Source organism: Megascapheus bottae, chromosome 23, assembly GCF_031878675.1.
Source record: "Megascapheus bottae isolate mThoBot1 chromosome 23, mThoBot2.hap1, whole genome shotgun sequence".
In the NCBI taxonomy this organism is placed as follows: Eukaryota; Metazoa; Chordata; class Mammalia; order Rodentia; family Geomyidae; genus Megascapheus; species Megascapheus bottae.
In genome coordinates, this window is record NC_143531.1 from 24,642,410 (window position 1) to 24,659,297 (window position 16,888).

Consider the following 16,888-nt stretch of genomic DNA (forward strand, 5'->3'; position numbering starts at 1 on the left):
TTGTTTCCCCTCCTTCTCTATCCTATTTCAAATAACAAAATAAACATATATACAATGTATCTGATAACAAGGTAAGATATTGTAACCATATGAGATAACCAAGGGACAGCAAAAGAGATGAGAGATAACATAGTACATTAAGGACAACAATCTCTCATTATATGGCTTTTGTTTCTATATCCTGGAGGTCTTTTCATTCAGCATCGACAAATGAGGGAAACCATGGAGCCTATGTTCCTTTGAGTCTGGCTTACTTCACTTAATATGATTTTGTCTAAGTCTTTCCATTTCCTTACAAATGGGGTGATGTCATTCTTTCTGACAGCAGCATAGAATTCCATTGTATAAATACCACATCTTGTTGATCCACTCATCAACTGAGGGACATCTGGGTTGGTTCCATATCTTTGCTATGGTAAATAGTGCTGCAATGAACATCATTGTGCTAGTGGATTTAGTATGCCCTTGTTTCTGGACGGTTGGGTAAATGCCAAGCCATGGAATTGCTGGGTCATAGGGGAGCTCTATGTTTAGTCTTTTGAGGAACTGCCACACTGCTTTCCATAGTGGTTGAATGAGTTTGCACTCCCACCAACAGTGTAGTAGTGATCCCTCCTGGCCACATCCCCTATAGCACCTGTTGTTATTAGATTTCTTGATCCTGGCCATTCTAACTGGAGTGAGGTGGAATCTTAGAGTTGTTTTGATTTGCATTTCTTTTATGACCAAAGATGTTGAGCATTTCTTCCTGTGTCTATAGGCCATTCTTTTTTCTTCTTCAGAGAAGACTCTCTTTCAGTCTTTGACCCATCTTTTAATGGGATGGTTGTTTCTTTGGAGATTAGTTTTGGAGTGATTCAATTTTTTGAGCTGTTGATATATTTTAGATATGAGGCTTTTGTCTGTTGTATGATTAGTGAAGATCTTCTCCCATTCTGTGGGCTTCCTGATTAATTTACTAGCTATGCCCTTTGCCACACAGAAGCTCTGCAGTTTAATGCAGTCCCACTTATCCAGCCTTTCTCTGATTTGTTGTGATTCTTGGTCCCTATTAAGAAAGTTTTGACCTGTGCCAAGGAGGCCTAGTGTATCTCCTATTCCTTCTTGTAAAATTTTCAGTGTGTAAGCTTTTACCTCGAGGTCTTTGATCCATTTGGAGTTGATTCTAGTGCAAGGTGACAAAGAAGGATCCAGCTTTAGTTTTCTGCAGGTGCTTAACCAGTTCTGCCAGCACCACTTGTTGAAGAGGCTGTCTTTCTTCCATTCTGTTTTTTTGGCTCCCTTGTCAAAGATTAGGTGGCCATAGGTCTGTGGTTTAATATCTGGCTCCTCAGTTCTATTCCATTGGTCTTCAGGCCTGTTCCTGTGCCAGTACCAAACTGTTTTGATGATTATAGCTCTGTAATAGAGCCTAAAGTTTGGTACTGAAATTCCTCCTGCACTGTTCTTTCTGCTAAGAAGTGTTTTTGGTTTTTGCCATACGTGGTCTTTTATTATCCTTGGCGTGCCTTCTAATTCACATTTCACGTTTGTTTTTCTTCTTTTCTGGATGAATCCTTCAGGTTCACCTGTGTCTTCCCATGAAGTTCTCGGTCCTCGGGAGGCTCACTCTCCAAGGCTCCGGGGAGCCTGGCCAGAGGTGGGCAAACGCGGTTCCCGTGGGCCAGGCCGGTCCTCCAGAGCCGGCTAGCGGTGGAGGAAGGAGCGCGTCTCCCTCAGGTCCGGCCCTGGCCCTGAGGGCGGCGGGGAAGCTGCGGGCGGGCGGCCCGGGAGGTGGGGCCAGCGGGCGGCCAGGGCGGTCTCCCCGCCCCGCGCCCTCCCCGGCCAGGCCCCGCGCATCCAGGTGGGGCCCGCCTTCCCGTGCAGCGGCGGACGTGAAGACCGGGTCCCTCCCGCCCCGCGCCCGGTCGCGGCTCCCACCGCCGCCGCCCACCCCGCGGCTCCCTCGCGCCCGCCCCGAGCCCGCGCGCCGGCCTGGCCCCGCCCCACACCCTACGTCACCGCCGCGTCGAGCGCGCCGTAATGCCGCGACGCGGAGCGCACGAAGAATCCGCCTCACACACCCACGAGGTCTCCGACTGAGAAATCCCGGGCTCCGGCGCCTCCCGGCTCAAGCAGAGCAGAGGGGATCCTGTCGGGCTTCCCCGGCCCTGTCACTCCGGAGCAGGCCCGCAGCCCCGGACGGCAGCCGGTTCTTCGTGCGCGTCGACTAGGCGCTGCGTGGTAGAGATGGCGGCGCGCTGCGCGGCTCTCCCGTCACCGGGTAACTAGTGCCCCAGCCGCGCCGCGGGAGCCGCCCACGGGTCTTCCCTCGGCGGGCAGCGACCGCGCTCGACCCGCTGCACGTCCGGGGGGCGCCGAGGGACGTGTGGAGACGCCCCGGGGCTCGAGCGCGCGAGGAGCCGGCCCGCCGTCGCAGCATGAGGCTGGCGGAGCGGCTGCGGAAGGACTGGTTCCTGGTGGGCATCGTGGTGGCCATCGCCGCGGCCAAGCTGCGGCCGTCGGTGGGCGTGAACGGGGGTGAGTGCCGGGGACTCGGCCCCTCCGGGACCGGAGCCGGGATGCGGAACCGGCCCCGTCCCGGCCGCGGGCTGCGGCCCCCGGGTCCCGCGCGGCCGAGCCCGGAGCTGCGTCCCGGGCCCCGGCGCTGCCCCGTCTCCTGGGGGCTCCAGGTGGGCAGCCGGGGCGCTGGAGCTGCGTCCCGGGCCCCGGCGCTGCCCCGTCTCCTGGGGGCTCCAGGTGGGCAGCCGGGGCGCTGGAGCTGCGTCCCGGGCCCCGGCGCTGCCCCGTCTCCTGGGGGCTCCAGGTGGATAGCCGGGGCGCTGGAGCTGCGTCCCGGGCCCCGGCGCTGCCCCGTCTCCTGGGGGCTCCAGGTGGATAGCCGGGGCGCTGGAGCTGCGTCCCGGGCCCCGGCGCTGCCCCGTCTCCTGGCGCTGGAGCTGCGTCCCGGGCCCCGGCGCTGCCCCGTCTCCTGGGGGCTCCAGGTGGCCCGCCCGGGGCTCTGGAGCGTCGTCCCCGGCTCTCACTCCCGTCCCAGGGCTCTAGGTGTCCAGGACTGCCTGCGGTGTGGTGATGTGGGCCTCACTGTCCCCCGTCCATACCTGACCCTTCCCTGTCTGCATGTTAAAATAATAATAATGATAATAATAAACAAAAGATGAGAAAGATCTGGGGGGGATTTAAGCCAGGGGAGGGGCCCCTCCCGTCCCCAGCCTAGATTTGGGGGCGCCGGTGCCCCGGTGGGAGGTGTGTCCGCCCGGGCAGGAACGCCCGCGCCCGCTAGACTGACACGTCGCACTGGGTGGCGGGACAGGACTTCCGTGTGCTGCCCGGGCTCCTGCCACCCCCGCCGCCTGCCTCACACACGCAGGCTGGGCAGGACGGGGCGGGACAGCGTGCAGGGTGGGTTTTGGCACAGGCGCGTGCATGGGCAGACGCCCTGTCGCAGGACACTGGTGGGAGCCCTGTCCCACGGGCCCCGGACACTGGTGGGAGCCTGCACGCACCCTGAACTCACCTTTACACAGCCCGGGCCTGCCCCTGTCTTGTCCCCTGGGCCTTGTTGGTAACGTTTCCGCTTCATTGGGACCTTTAGTAACTCAGTCATGCAATGCAGGCAGCAGTGAATCAAGGATGCCACACACTTAGGTTATGTTTGGTCCTGAGAATTGAGCAGAGAGTCGCATCCCTGCAAGGCAAGCACCCTACTTCCCGAGCCAGCCCTTGTGTGTGTTGCATTTTGTCCAAAGAAGGAGTCTCCCATCACTTTGCCAGCACTGACTTCCCACCAGTGATTTTTCTGTCCCTGGTTGCTGACTTACCATCTTTTTAGAGTAAGAAGCCCCATATTTGAAAGTTGTACCTTTTTTTTTTCTGATTTATGGTGGAAATGAAGGAAATGAGCTCCCTGGAGAAGCAGTAGACCTACGTCTCTGTTCTTTAATTTAGAAGTAGCTTCTGGAATTATTTTAAATGAAATTCTTTAAATGAAGATCGTAGACATGAAAGCTTTTTGTTTCACAATGTTTTCTGTATTCAATATAGTACATGTGTAAAGTATGAAATCGTGACACTAGCTCTGTTATTAGTGATACAGAAATCACAAGTTTGTTTTGCTTTTGACACTGCTCTCTCCCGGAGCTTTTGGGAAAGTGGTGAAAGTTGATACTTTAGGTTCTGTCAACTGGAAGAGCATCCTGTCCCCAGAGCTGAGTACTCAGTAAGAATGAAAGCTAAGAGTGTTTATCCTGGCTCCATGGTGTGAGACCCACCTAGGCAAAGTTGGAGACCCTATCAGAAAAGTAACTAAGGCAAAAAGGAACTGGAGTGAGCAAGGCTCAGGAATGCTGCTGAACAGCCAGTCACTTCCCTGGAGCTTCCTCCAAGGAGCTGCTTTGACACCAAGTTTGTCATCTTGTTTGTTTTCTTGGACTCTACTTGTTGAAGCTTTGCCATATTGTTGTGTCTTGGAAATCTTGCTTCCTGTCTCCAGAGGTTCTGGTAGTATTAATATAAGATAGCTCGAAGTGTGTTCACTAATTAGGAAAGAATGGAAGTATCATGTTAGGAGCTGAAGGGAATTTATCAAGTATTTTAAGTCAACAACCCTCCCTCCCTCTCTCCTGTTTTCCCTCTCTCCCTCCTTCCCTCCCTTTCTTTGCCTAGGGTTTGAAACCAGAGCCTCACACCTGCTGAGCACAAGCTCTGCCATTGAGTTACATTCTCAGAACACAGCACGTTACTCAGTCCAGTACAAGAGGGTTGGATAGATTATCAAATTTAAAATGTGAATAGATGCTAGTGTTTCTCACCCTGGGCACTTGGACATTTTGGGCATAATAATGTTTTGCACCAACTGTTTTATCCTCCCAGAGTGATTAGCACACCACCTGGTCTTCCCACACTAGATGCAGGAACAAACCCTACTCATCAGGTTGTTATAAAAAAGGAAGTTTCCAAACTTTTCTAGATTCATAGTGGAAACATGGAGGCACAGCGTACCACTACTACTGACCCACTGCTTGTACTGGTTTTAAAAAAATGGCATGTCGTAGATTTCGTGTTTTAAATGCATGGTGATTCTTTGGTTAGCATCTCATCTACTCTCCTTCAATACAGTCCTCTTGCATACTAAGTTATTTACTGCAAATTCCTTTCAAATAGTAACTTCTTTCTTTCTTTTTTAGGGCCACTGAAGCCAGAAATAACCGTATCCTACATTGCTGTCGCCACAATATTCTTTAATAGTGGACTGTCATTAAAAACAGAGGTACTGTCACCTATGGGGCACACGAAAATTTAATTTCTACTGTTTTGAAATCTCAGCATCCTTTTGTAAGGTACTTATCGCTATATAGGGATATAGTATAGTAGAAGATAATTAGAACTTTAGCAGAGGATTTGTATATTGTTTCAGCATACAGAAACTTTATAATTGAATAGTTTGAGTCCTGAGGATGGGGATAGAATAAGGTTTTTTTTTTTTTCTCATAAAAGTCCTTTTTATGAAGAAAGTCATACAAATGTTATCCTAATGAAAAGATAAAATCAATGAAACAGAAAATAAGACTATAAAAGATAATACATCTCACTTATTAATTTGGAAAAAGTTAAGGTATCCTGTAGTACTAAGAATTAAAAAGGTATAATTTTCTAAAAATTAGTTTTGAAGCAGGGCACTGGTAGCTCATACCTGAAATCCTAGCTACACAAAAAATCAAGAACTGAGGATTGTGGTTCAAAGCCAGCCTGCACATGTGAAACTCTTCTCTCCAGTTAATTACAAAGAGCTAGAAGCAGAGCTATGGCTCAAGTGGTAGAATACTAGGTATCCTTGAGTGCAAAAGCTCAGGGACAGCACTCAAGCCCAGAGTTCAAGTCCTAGGATCAGCACCAAAACACTCAGTTTTGACTGATACATAAATGCATAAAAATGATGAGTGGCTGTGTTTTTATAATTTTTTTGATTTTTTTTGCCAGTCCTGGGGCTTGAACTCAGGGCCTGGTCACTGTCCCCGAGCTGCTGTTGCTCAGGCTAGTGCACTACCACTCGAGCCACAGTGCCACTTCTAGCTTTTTCTGTGTATGTGGTACTGAGGAATAGATCCCAGGGCTTCATGCATGTTAGGCAAGCACTCTAGCCCCCATTTGGCTTCTTTTATTAATCATCTTTTTTTCTCACCTCTCATGCTGCCTAAGTCTTTCCATTTCTTTACAAATGGGGTGGTGTCATTCTTTCTGATGGCAGCATAGAATTCCATTGTGTATAAGTACCACTCTTAAGTAATTTTTATTTTAAAGTATATTCACCCCTAGTGTATTGGTAGTTTTAAGATAAAAATTGGTGTCTTTCCTCCAAAATCATAATCACACAGATGAATTTATATACTGATACAGGTTTGTCTAGAGGATTTTCTTGATAGAAGTAAAGAAATAAAGATACTTATATTTGAAAGAGGAATGAATAGAATGTGATTTTTTTCAACTTGTAATAAGAAAACAAAGAGAAGAGAATGCTTACTTGATTTTTAAAGACATCCTATAAAGTAATTTAACGTGTCTATCATATAGATAGGATAATTGTACTGTAAGAAGTGCTTTTTTAAAAAAATGCCTTTGGAAGTTAAAATCAGATTTAGCATCATGATTGCCTATGTTTTTTTACATATGATTTGAATGAAGAACAAATTTAGTATCTCCTTGTAAGGCATGGGGAATATATGAGTTTACTACATTGATACATTCCATAGGTTAGTATAAATTTCTCATAGCGTTTCTCTTGATATACAGGATCCATGTGTAGTGGTATCTCAGCTCTCAATATTCTCACTGATTTCATGTGGTTCTGGAAAACTGCTACAGGAAGGGATTTCCTAAAGATGCCATGGCCACTTCTGTACATATCATTATGAAAAGATCATTATTACTAGTCTAAGAAACTGACTTTTTCCTGTCAACCCTGAATCCTGAAATTGGCTAATCCAGTGCAGGCGGCTGTGACGCAGAAGCTAGCCGCCACATTGTGGCTCTGGATGGACATGAGCTGGAGGCCTTCCTGCAGCCCTGGCCACTGTCTGGTGGAGCAGCTGCCTTGCCCAGGTCTTCTTCTTGGGACACTGCTCTAACCACGTCTCCTGGTGGCTGCCTAATGGTTACAGCTGTTACCCATGCTCTGGGAAATCTGGCAGGAGACACCATGTCTTTCAGTCCTGAGCTTCTTAGTTAATGCTGTTCTGTAACACAGCCAGCCTGGAGGGATGCAGCCATAAAAGAAAGAAGAATGCTGCAGCTTTGAGCATTGCTGTAAGCACCTAGGAAACGTTCAGAGAGTCATCTAGCTGATTTGGATCGGGTGATGAAATGCCATCATCTGTGCTTTCTCGTGGCATTAGAGTAGCCATCAAAGCTGTTTACTCCATCAAAGACCCTTTTCAAACCAACACATTACATCATTTTCAGAAGCCATTTAACTTAACACATGCTAGCTTGCATCATTTTGTGTTATCAGACCATTCCTGAGCATTACTGTTTTTGACAACCTTGCTACTGCAAGGTAGCAGTCTTGTTGTTTACTTTTTAGTCAATAATACTCAAATACTAGGATTAGTAGGACTCAATACTAGGACTCAAATACTAGGACTTCTCAAATACTAGCACTATATTTGTGTGTCTTATTAGGTCCTAGAAGAGTGCATTTGTGTACCCAGAAGGCACTCAGTAAATTATTATTGACATATTTATTTGGAAATGTTTGTGTCAGCCCTGTTCAAGTTTGATTTATATTGATCATTTCATGTATTACTCATACATTGATTTAACAATGTATGTTTTAATATCTGTTTTACTAGTTTCTGAAAATTATGAAACATACCATGCTAATGGGATGCTAAATCTTTCATGACCATTGGTTTCTAGAATTTGAAATGTTGAAAAATGTGGAGGAAGATGGGAAAAGGCAAAGTAATAAAAAGCATTAATCTGATCAACATATAATATAAACACGGATAAAGTGTCAGGTTTCTGAAATCATGTAGTATTGAAGTAAGACCACATTTTAGACAGCCTTTATATTCAGATAACTTCAAACCAGTAGTACAGGAGGAGTTGTCACCAAGGACATAGTTAAGTGCCTGTGGCTACAAGGCATTGTGCTTGATGTGGGCCTCTGGGACTGAAAAGGGTCTCAATTCAGCAAAATAGGCAAATTTTCCCCAATTTTCCCGAACCAGTTTTGATTTTTTTGTAATCTCCTTGGCTGAAAAGTAAATGTAGCAGATTCTGTATTTGTGGTTTATGCTGCTTTTTTGAAGCCTAGAGTTACGAGGCTGACACAGAAAGGGATCTGACAAAGGCCGCAAAAGGGCTGGAAGGGAAATTGGTATGCAGTGAACACATTTCTACCTCATTTCATTGCCCTTAGTGCTGTAGATTCACACAGCTCTTGGTGCTAGGTGAAACTGGTATAATCAGCACATCATACAAACTATTTCCTAAGTTGATTCTTACCAGAATTTGACCTGCATTACATACAAACAAACAATATATCCAGCACAGTCAGCTTTTCAATTATTCATGGTGGCATATTTGAATTGATGGTCCTAAATTCTACATAGGTATATGTGGACTAACACTGATTTAGATTTCAGAGGATCTACTTGGAGATATATAGTTTTGTTCTATTTTCCCCATAGACCTTCATTGAAGAAGTCATGAAATTATCTAAGCCTGGTTTCAGCTGCTTGTCTATTCTAGTTATTTTAATTAATGATGAATTAATTACTTCTCATACTCCTTGACTTGATTGTTTGACTAGCATGTTACCACTTGAGTCACTTTTGTGTGTGTGTGTGTATGTGCCAGTTCTGAGCTTGACCTCAGCTTCTAGGTGCTTTTCTTGAGCTTTTGTGCTCAAGGCTAGCACACTACCATATGAATCCCAAATTAGCTTCTGGTTTTCTGGTGCTTAATTGGAGATAAGAGTCTCTTGGACTCTTCTGCCTGGACTGGCTTCAAACTGTGATTGTCAGATCTCAATCTCCTGGGTAGCTGGGAATATGGATGTGAGCCACCAGTGCCTGGCTGAGTTAAATTTTCTCCCCTGCATTTTACTGGTAATTTTAGAGACAGAGTCTCAGAGACTGTTCTGCCCAGCTTGGGTTCAAACCATGATCCTCCAGATCTTGGCCTCCTGAGTATCCAGGATTACAGACATAAACCACCTATGCCCAGCTTATGCTAGTTATGAATCTCATATCAAATGAATAGCTGCCATTTTTTTTTATAAGCTTTCTCTTTATTCTAGTCCCTGTTTTCTTTGCTTGGCCAAAACTTTTTAGTATGACTCCAATAATTGGTGAAGTGCTCCTGTAGTAGTTTCAAAGTTTTAGGTCTTATTTTAAGATCTTTGATCCACTTTAAAATGATCTCTCACTGTATAGTATGAGAAGCAATGATCTAATCTCAGTATTTACATGTGGATATCCCGTTTTTCCAGAATCATTTGCTGCAGAAGCTCTTTTCTATAGCTTTTGTTTATGGCACTTTTGTCAAAAGTTAGTTGACTATAATAACTGTTTGGGCTTATTTTTGGGTCTTCTGTTCTTCTGTCTATTTTTATGCCATTGCCATGCTGTTTTTGTCCTTGTGGCTGTATAGTTTGACACCAAGTATTGTACTTTGCACTGTTGATCGTTTTGCTCAGGATTGCTTCTGCTATTTCAGGTCTTTTGTGGGACTGAACTTTAGGACTAATTATTTTCTACTTTGAAGAATATTATTGGCATTTTTTAAAAATGTTCAGACTTTTCCATAGTAATGCCACTTTGATCAATTCTGCCAATCCGTGAACATGGAAAGTCTTTCTGTCTTCTAGTGTGTTCTTCTGTTCCTTTCTTCAAGGTTTTGTAATTGTATTGTAGAAGTGTCCCACCAATCTTACTTAAACATCTTCCTACTTGTCCTATGTTATGAGAGGCTATTATGACTGTAACCAAGCAAAGGATGGGCATTGTAGTTGTATTTATCTACTGTGAATTTCTGGCACCTTTACCTATGCTGCCATGATTGCTTGCTTATTTTGTTTTAAGATCTGTGATTTTTCTACTACTTTCCAGCTGAATAAACAGCCTCATAACACAAATTGAGATGCTGTGAGTAAGTTTATATTGTATTAGAATCCTGGAGGTTAACTATTCCCTTTAGGCCTTGTTCTATGCACTTAATGTGTATTTCCTCTCACTCTTGGGCAGCTTTGCGATACCATGGAGAGGCTGGTGCCAGGAGAGGCTTGCCTCTGATCTTCATGGCATAACAACTCTCAACCTTGGTGTCCTTAGCCATGAAACCGAGGCTCTCATTTCTGTCTAATGAGGTCATTGTGAAGATTGAGTAAGATAATCTATGTAAAGGGGTGGACTCAGATCCCAGCACACAGCTGTCCTCCATAAATGCTAATGAAGAAATGCAGTGAGAGTCATCTTTCATTGTAGACTATTATGGTGGAAAATGCTTTTTCAAAATTTCAATAACATCTTTCCCAATTGAAGCCTTTCCAAATTTAGTAGGATGAATAGAGATGATTATATTTAATTAAAATGTGGTAACAGCTGCTAAAACATTTTTATTTATTTTTCCTGTACTTAAACATGTTTGTTTTTAATGTTGACAATCTTCAAGTCTACAGTAGTGTGAAGATAGCTTATACTATTTTATACTAACTTGTGCCAAATGTATCTTATTTAATATATAGATAACAAGTGAGTAGAATATATATTTTTAAATGGCTGAGTGAGGTACATATTTTTAAGTGGATAAGAAAAAAGTATGTATGTGGGACATATGTGTGTTATGTTTGATGTAATAGTTGATTTGGTTGTAGATTTTATTAAAATCTTTTTCCATCATTAAAAATGTTACCTTGTGCTATGTAATATTCTAAATCTGAATTATTAGAGCATATAGTTTATATAAAGCCTGGCTTTGATGCATAAACTTATAGATAGCAGATTCAAATAATGAATTAACTCAAATGTAAACTTAATTTAGTAGAAATCTCTGCTCAGACATCCTTCTCTTACCTTTCTGTGCCTTCATTTTTCCAGGAGCTGACCAGTGCTTTGGTGCACTTAAAACTACATCTCTTTATTCAGATCTTTACGCTTGCATTCTTCCCAGCAACGATATGGCTCTTTCTTCAGATTTTATCAATCACAACCATCAATGAATGGCTTTTAAAAGGGTATGTTTGAATCTTTTAATTGAATATTTTTAGTGACACTGTTTCTATGGCAACTATACGCTAGAGGACTTAAACTATCTCACAGGGAAATGAAAACATTTAGCATTATTCTTTAAGACAACAGTGTCTTAAAGCGCATAAAAATATTCATAAAAAATTATTTAACAGAATCTCAGTATACATCCCCATGCTTAATATTAAGGTTTTAGGATGGATACTTTTCTAGGAAATGTCAAGAGTCATCTTGGGAAAAAATTAGAAGGGACTGGAAAATGGAAGGTCTGTATACATGACAATGTAGGCCTTAACTTGGTTGCCTTACATTTGCCAGATGCATCTTATCAAATGTTTACTGATAATGTCTGAATGGAATATATATATATATATATATATATCTTTAAATGGGTAAGAAAATTATATATGTGGGACAAATGTTTATATTTTTACTAGTTTTATGTTTTATCTAATAGTTGAATTGACAGGAGATTTCATTAGAATCTTTTCCATCATTAAAAATGTTATCATATGGTGGCACTCACTTGTAATCCATTACATGGAGAGCCAACCAGGGTGGAACAGACTTGGAAGTAAGTCTGGCACTCAGGAGCTAGATGGGGAGAGTTAGAGCTTGAGGTCAGCCTGGGCTGGCATCGTGAAACCTTGTCACAAAACCAAGCACAATCTCAAGAAAGGAAAGGAAGGAAGAAGGACAGGAGGGATGGAAGGAGAATAAGGTTGGGGAGGGGAGGAAGGAAGGCAAAGGAAGAAGGAAGGAAGGAAGGAAGGAAGGGAGGGAGGGAGGGAGGGAGGGAGGGAGGGAGGAAGGAAGGGAGGAAGGAATTCCCTAAGGAAAATCAAGATGACAGCATTGTACTGGCAGATTATGGAAAAGGTAGCACTTGCAGTGTCTATATACAAAATTTATTTAACTGCAAGCATGCAGTTCTCATCTTGGGAGGTGAAGACTAAAGGCATACATATTTGGCTTACCTCATTTAGAGAAAGTTCTTTTCCTGCTTACTTTGTTTTCCCCGCCCTCTCTATAGTCTCAGAGTACACACTACAAAGTAAACTTGAGGGAGTGGCAAATGCTTCTCTCAGGATCTTGTTGAACTAAAAGTATTAGGAGCATAAGCTCCCGTGTTCCCCACATTGCGGTGGTAATAACGTGGAGATGAGCCCATTCAGCACACTCATAAGTGTCTAGACATGAGTGCAAACAGTCTACTAAGGGAGGGTGGCAGGAAGAACGGAAAATGGGTGAATTTATGCGAAGCGAGTGTAGACATCTAGAACTCCAAAGTCTCAAACTGGATGATAGGTGGAAATTAGTTCCTAGAGAGTTTAGAGAAGACATTGATGGTCTGAAAAGGGATAAATTCATTCTATCCTTAAAAACAATACATAATCTACTTCAGATTTTCTAAGAAAGATCTTAAAAATTCTCTCACACCCACAGAACTATGAGAGATGACAGATATGTTATTTAACTTGACCACAGTAATCATTTCACAGTGTAAACACACATTAAAATGCCAGATAAATCCAGATATAGTGGGGCATGCCTGTAATCTTAGCACTCAGAAAGCTGAGGTTGGGGAAATGATGAATTGCAAGCCAGCCTGAATTATATAGCATGTTTAAGGTCAGACCGTCTAAGCATCAAAATGAACAAAACAAGCCTAAACATATTTACATTTCATTTGTCAGTTATACCTCCATAAAACTTTAAAAAATATAACATTCATGTTTAGTTTCAAGGAATAGCCTATAAATTTGGAGATAGTAATTAGGGCTAGAAATGTAAATTTGAAGTATTCTTACAGATTAAAATGTTTTAAGATTGAAGGAACAGAAAACCATAATAAGCTGATTTAAAAGAACATGCTGAAACATGGAAGAATGAGATAAAAAAAATTAGAAGGGAAAATGTAAACTAAGTAAATATGGGAGGAAGAATATTGGCTGGCCTCAAATTAGCCATCCTACATTAGATGTGTGCCACAAAGCCTGGCCACTGGTCACTTTTATGATCACTGTCACTTTTATGGTATGGTAGAAAGGGCAGAAATCAAATTCCAGATGTAGTGGGGCTCCTTAAAGAGGTCAACAGTGAGCTGCAGGAGTGGGATACGATCTTACAGCAACAGTCCTAGTGTTGCTATCTAAATTTGTGTATTGCATCTCCCAAAGATAGGAGTAAGGAATATGTCTATGCTTTTCTCTATTCCATAGGGAGTATCTAATGCAGAGAAAGCACATGTACTTAATATCTAGTGTAGAGTTGTTTTAGAAAGTTGGGGAAAATGATTCACAGACTTTTCTGTCTGGACTGGCTTCAAACCCCAGTCTACAGAGCTCAGCCTTCTGAGTAGTTACGATGACAGGTGTGAGCCACCACACCCAGCAATACAGCTTTACTTTTACCAGAAGACTGTGACAAGAGTATAAGGAAGTAAGGAAAGTTTCTTTCTTTCATTAGGCATAATTAGGTTTCCCACAATGTCTTCAAACTTCTATTCTGCCTCCATCTTCCAAATTTTTGGGACTATAGGTCTGCCCTACCATCTCCTTGTCTCCTTCTTGTAAGGAAGATTTTTGTTTTACTTGAAAATAACCCAACACTATACATACTTAGCACATGATTCATAATTTTGATTATCTTCTAAAGAGTGTACTCACTAGAACTTGACTTCTGTCTTTTTGAACTCAGGGCCTTATGTTTATTAGACTTTTTCTTTAAAGACTGTATTCTTGTTACTGTTTTTGAATTGCATCATTAGAGCGTAAGACTCTTCAGAGACAAATCCACCCCAGTCTGTGGACTCTGATGAGAGCTCAGATCCTGTGCCCTTGCCAGATCATCTAGTCCATGTTGCCTTACATAAAATGGTCCAAACACAGTGGAAACTATACATCCACAAATATCCTCCTCCTTGTATTTGCTCAGCTCTGCTATTTTAGAATGAATGTAGTGAGGCCTATGTATAATTGGGGGAAAATCCTATTTACAATTGGATTTTCTTTTATTTTTCAGTTTGCAGACAGTAGGTTGCATGCCTCCCCCTGTGTCTTCTGCAGTGATTTTAACCAAGGCGGTTGGTGGAAATGAGGTGAGTCACGGGGCTAACCTGATTTGAATTTAAAGTATGCTCTGGGCTTTTTATTTTGCACAAAATTGCATTTTGAACCTAAAGGAGCTGGGCTATAGAAAACCCATAATCCAGCAGCTTATGAAAGAAGTCACTGCATTTATATACAAGATTGCTCATGAATTAGGATGATTATGATGAGTGGAATTTAGGTTCAAAGAGAAAATCAAGGGAGAGAAATGAAGTAGAGTTGGTGATATTCTCTCCCTCTCTCCCCCCCACTCTGTCTCTGTCTCTCTGTCTCTGTCTGTCTGTCTGTCTGTCTGTCTGTCTGTCTCTCTGTCTCTCTCTCTTTCGGTACTGGTATTAGGGCTTGATGCAGGCCTGTGCACGATCCCTTGGCTTTTTTGCTCAAGGCTGGTGCTCTGCCACTTCACTTCTAGCTTTTTTGCTGGTTAATTGCAGTAAGAGTCCCATGCCTCGGTAATCTTAAATCTCAGCCTCCTGAGTAGCTGACAGATGTCAGCCACCAGTGTCCTCTGAGATGGGATTTTTCTACCTCTGGAAACTGGGAGACAAAGGACAGCAAACTCTAAGACTCACAGTATAGTCTCTCCATCCCTCAATTCTTAAACCAATTGCAGTACAATAAATTGGTAGGAAAATGTACATATTGTTTAATGGTATGTGATGATATCCAAAAAAAACAGAAATTAGGCCAGATGCCTTAGATGGATGCTAATAAAAATAAATGACTTTTGAAATATTCTGTCATTACTTCCACTTTGGCAAGAAGTAACGTTTATAAAGTTAGAAAGTGCTTTCCGGGAAGGTGCTGGTAGCTTATGCCTGTAATCATAATACCCAGGAGGCCAAGATCTGAGGATCACAGTCATGTTTGAAGCCAGACTGAGCAGAAAAATTTCCAAGAATCATATCTCTAATTAACTAGGAAAAAATGCCAGAACATGAGATCTTGAGTTCAAGCCACAGTACCCGCCCCCCCAACACATGATTTCTCTCTCTCTTTTTTTTTTTTTGCCAGTCCTGGGCTTGAGCTCAGGGCCTGAGCACTGTCCTTAGACTTTCTCAAGGCTAGAGCTCTACCACTTAAGCCTCAGCACCACTTCCGGCTTTTTTCTATGTATGTGGTACCAAGGAATCGAACCCAGGTCTTCATGCATGCTAGGCAAGCACTTTAACCACTAGGCCAAACTCCCGGCCCGTGATTTCTCTTTTTATAACCTGTTACTTTTTCAAGAAACAACTGGAATTAGTAATAAGTTTTAGCAGCAAAGGGAACTCAGTGTATGGGAATGCTATTTATATATACAAAAATGCCAGTATGTCCTTTAGACATTTAAATTAGACTGTATAACTGACAGCCCTATTTTTGTGGCATTTAAGTTTTAAACTATCTTTATTACTGGAAACATGGTTATGTTATTCATCTCAGTATTTTCAATGAAAATTTTAAACTACAGAATTGTGGAGTATATTGTTGACATAGTCCAAATGACAGGGACAGTCTGTGTGTGTATGTGTGTGCGTGTGTACATGTGGTATATGTGTGTGTGGTTCCTTTTTAAATTATAAACATATAATAAGGATAGAGTGGTAATTTCATTAGCAAACATAAAATAAGCAAAAATGTCATATATACTATACATGTATTTTACCTTGGTAGACATACGTTACATACTTACTCATTGTTTAAAATCACGTATATTTATTTCATTTAGATTCATTCCACAAATAAATCTAAACCTATTTTTCCCCCTCAAAAACATTGTCAAGATTTTAAACCTATAAAACCTGCTAAGAAAGCCATTCCGTTTAAATCTAAGCTACTTATGCCATGTAGTAACTACTGCAGGGATTTCTTTATAAAATAAATTTATTCTATCGAGAAACTGGGAAATTATTCTTCTATGTTTGGAGAAAGAGTTGTATGTTTTCATACTCTGGTGACTTATTTCTGTCTCAAGGTAACATTTAGTGAAAAAGGAGTAATACAGTGTGGGAAAAGATGCACTGTCTTCTTTTATCTCAATTTTTCTTCCTTTTGTAACCTGGAAAAGCAAATCCTTCAGCAAAAAGCCATCTTCTAGGCCAGGAGTTTGGCCTAGTGGTTAAAGTGCTTGCCTAGCATGCGCGAAGACCTGGGTTCGATTCCTTGGTACCACATACATACAAAAAAGCCGGAAGTGGTGCTGAGGCTCAAGTGGTAGAGCTCTAGCCTTGAGAAAGTCCAAGGACAGTGCTCAGGCCCTGAGCTCAAGCCCAGGACTGGCAAAAAAAAAAAAAAAAAGCCATCTTCTAAAACCATGAAGTGGGTGAAATGTCTTAACTCTTGATAAAATTGCAAAAATATATGCATTTGTCCAATTAGGAACATCTAGGACCAAAATAAATAGGATAGGAATGAAAGATTGCTCACTTCAAATCTCCTAGCAAAAAGGAAAAGCAGTACGGATCTTAATAGATAAAAATGAGAGCAGGTCAGGGGCTTTTCAGTCAGAGCAGGAGTGACATTTATGCTAAACTCTGTTGCCTGTGT

At 42.5% G+C, this 16,888-nt stretch overlaps 1 protein-coding gene across 2 annotated transcripts in view; it reads left to right on the top strand.

Annotated features, from left to right (window-relative positions):
• The first annotated feature begins 2,276 nt into the window (after window positions 1–2,276).
• The window catches only part of Slc10a7 (solute carrier family 10 member 7), a 137,925-nt gene continuing 123,313 nt past the window's right edge, over window positions 2,277–16,888 (top strand). For both annotated transcript variants that reach the window (XM_090356873.1, XM_090356874.1), the window contains exons 1-4: window positions 2,277–2,520; window positions 5,187–5,269; window positions 11,100–11,236; window positions 14,274–14,349. In XM_090356873.1, the coding sequence (XP_090212999.1) occupies window positions 2,421–2,520; window positions 5,187–5,269; window positions 11,100–11,236; window positions 14,274–14,349 (396 nt within the window). In that variant the 5' untranslated portion in view covers window positions 2,277–2,420. The remainder of the gene's footprint in view (window positions 2,521–5,186; window positions 5,270–11,099; window positions 11,237–14,273; window positions 14,350–16,888) is intronic.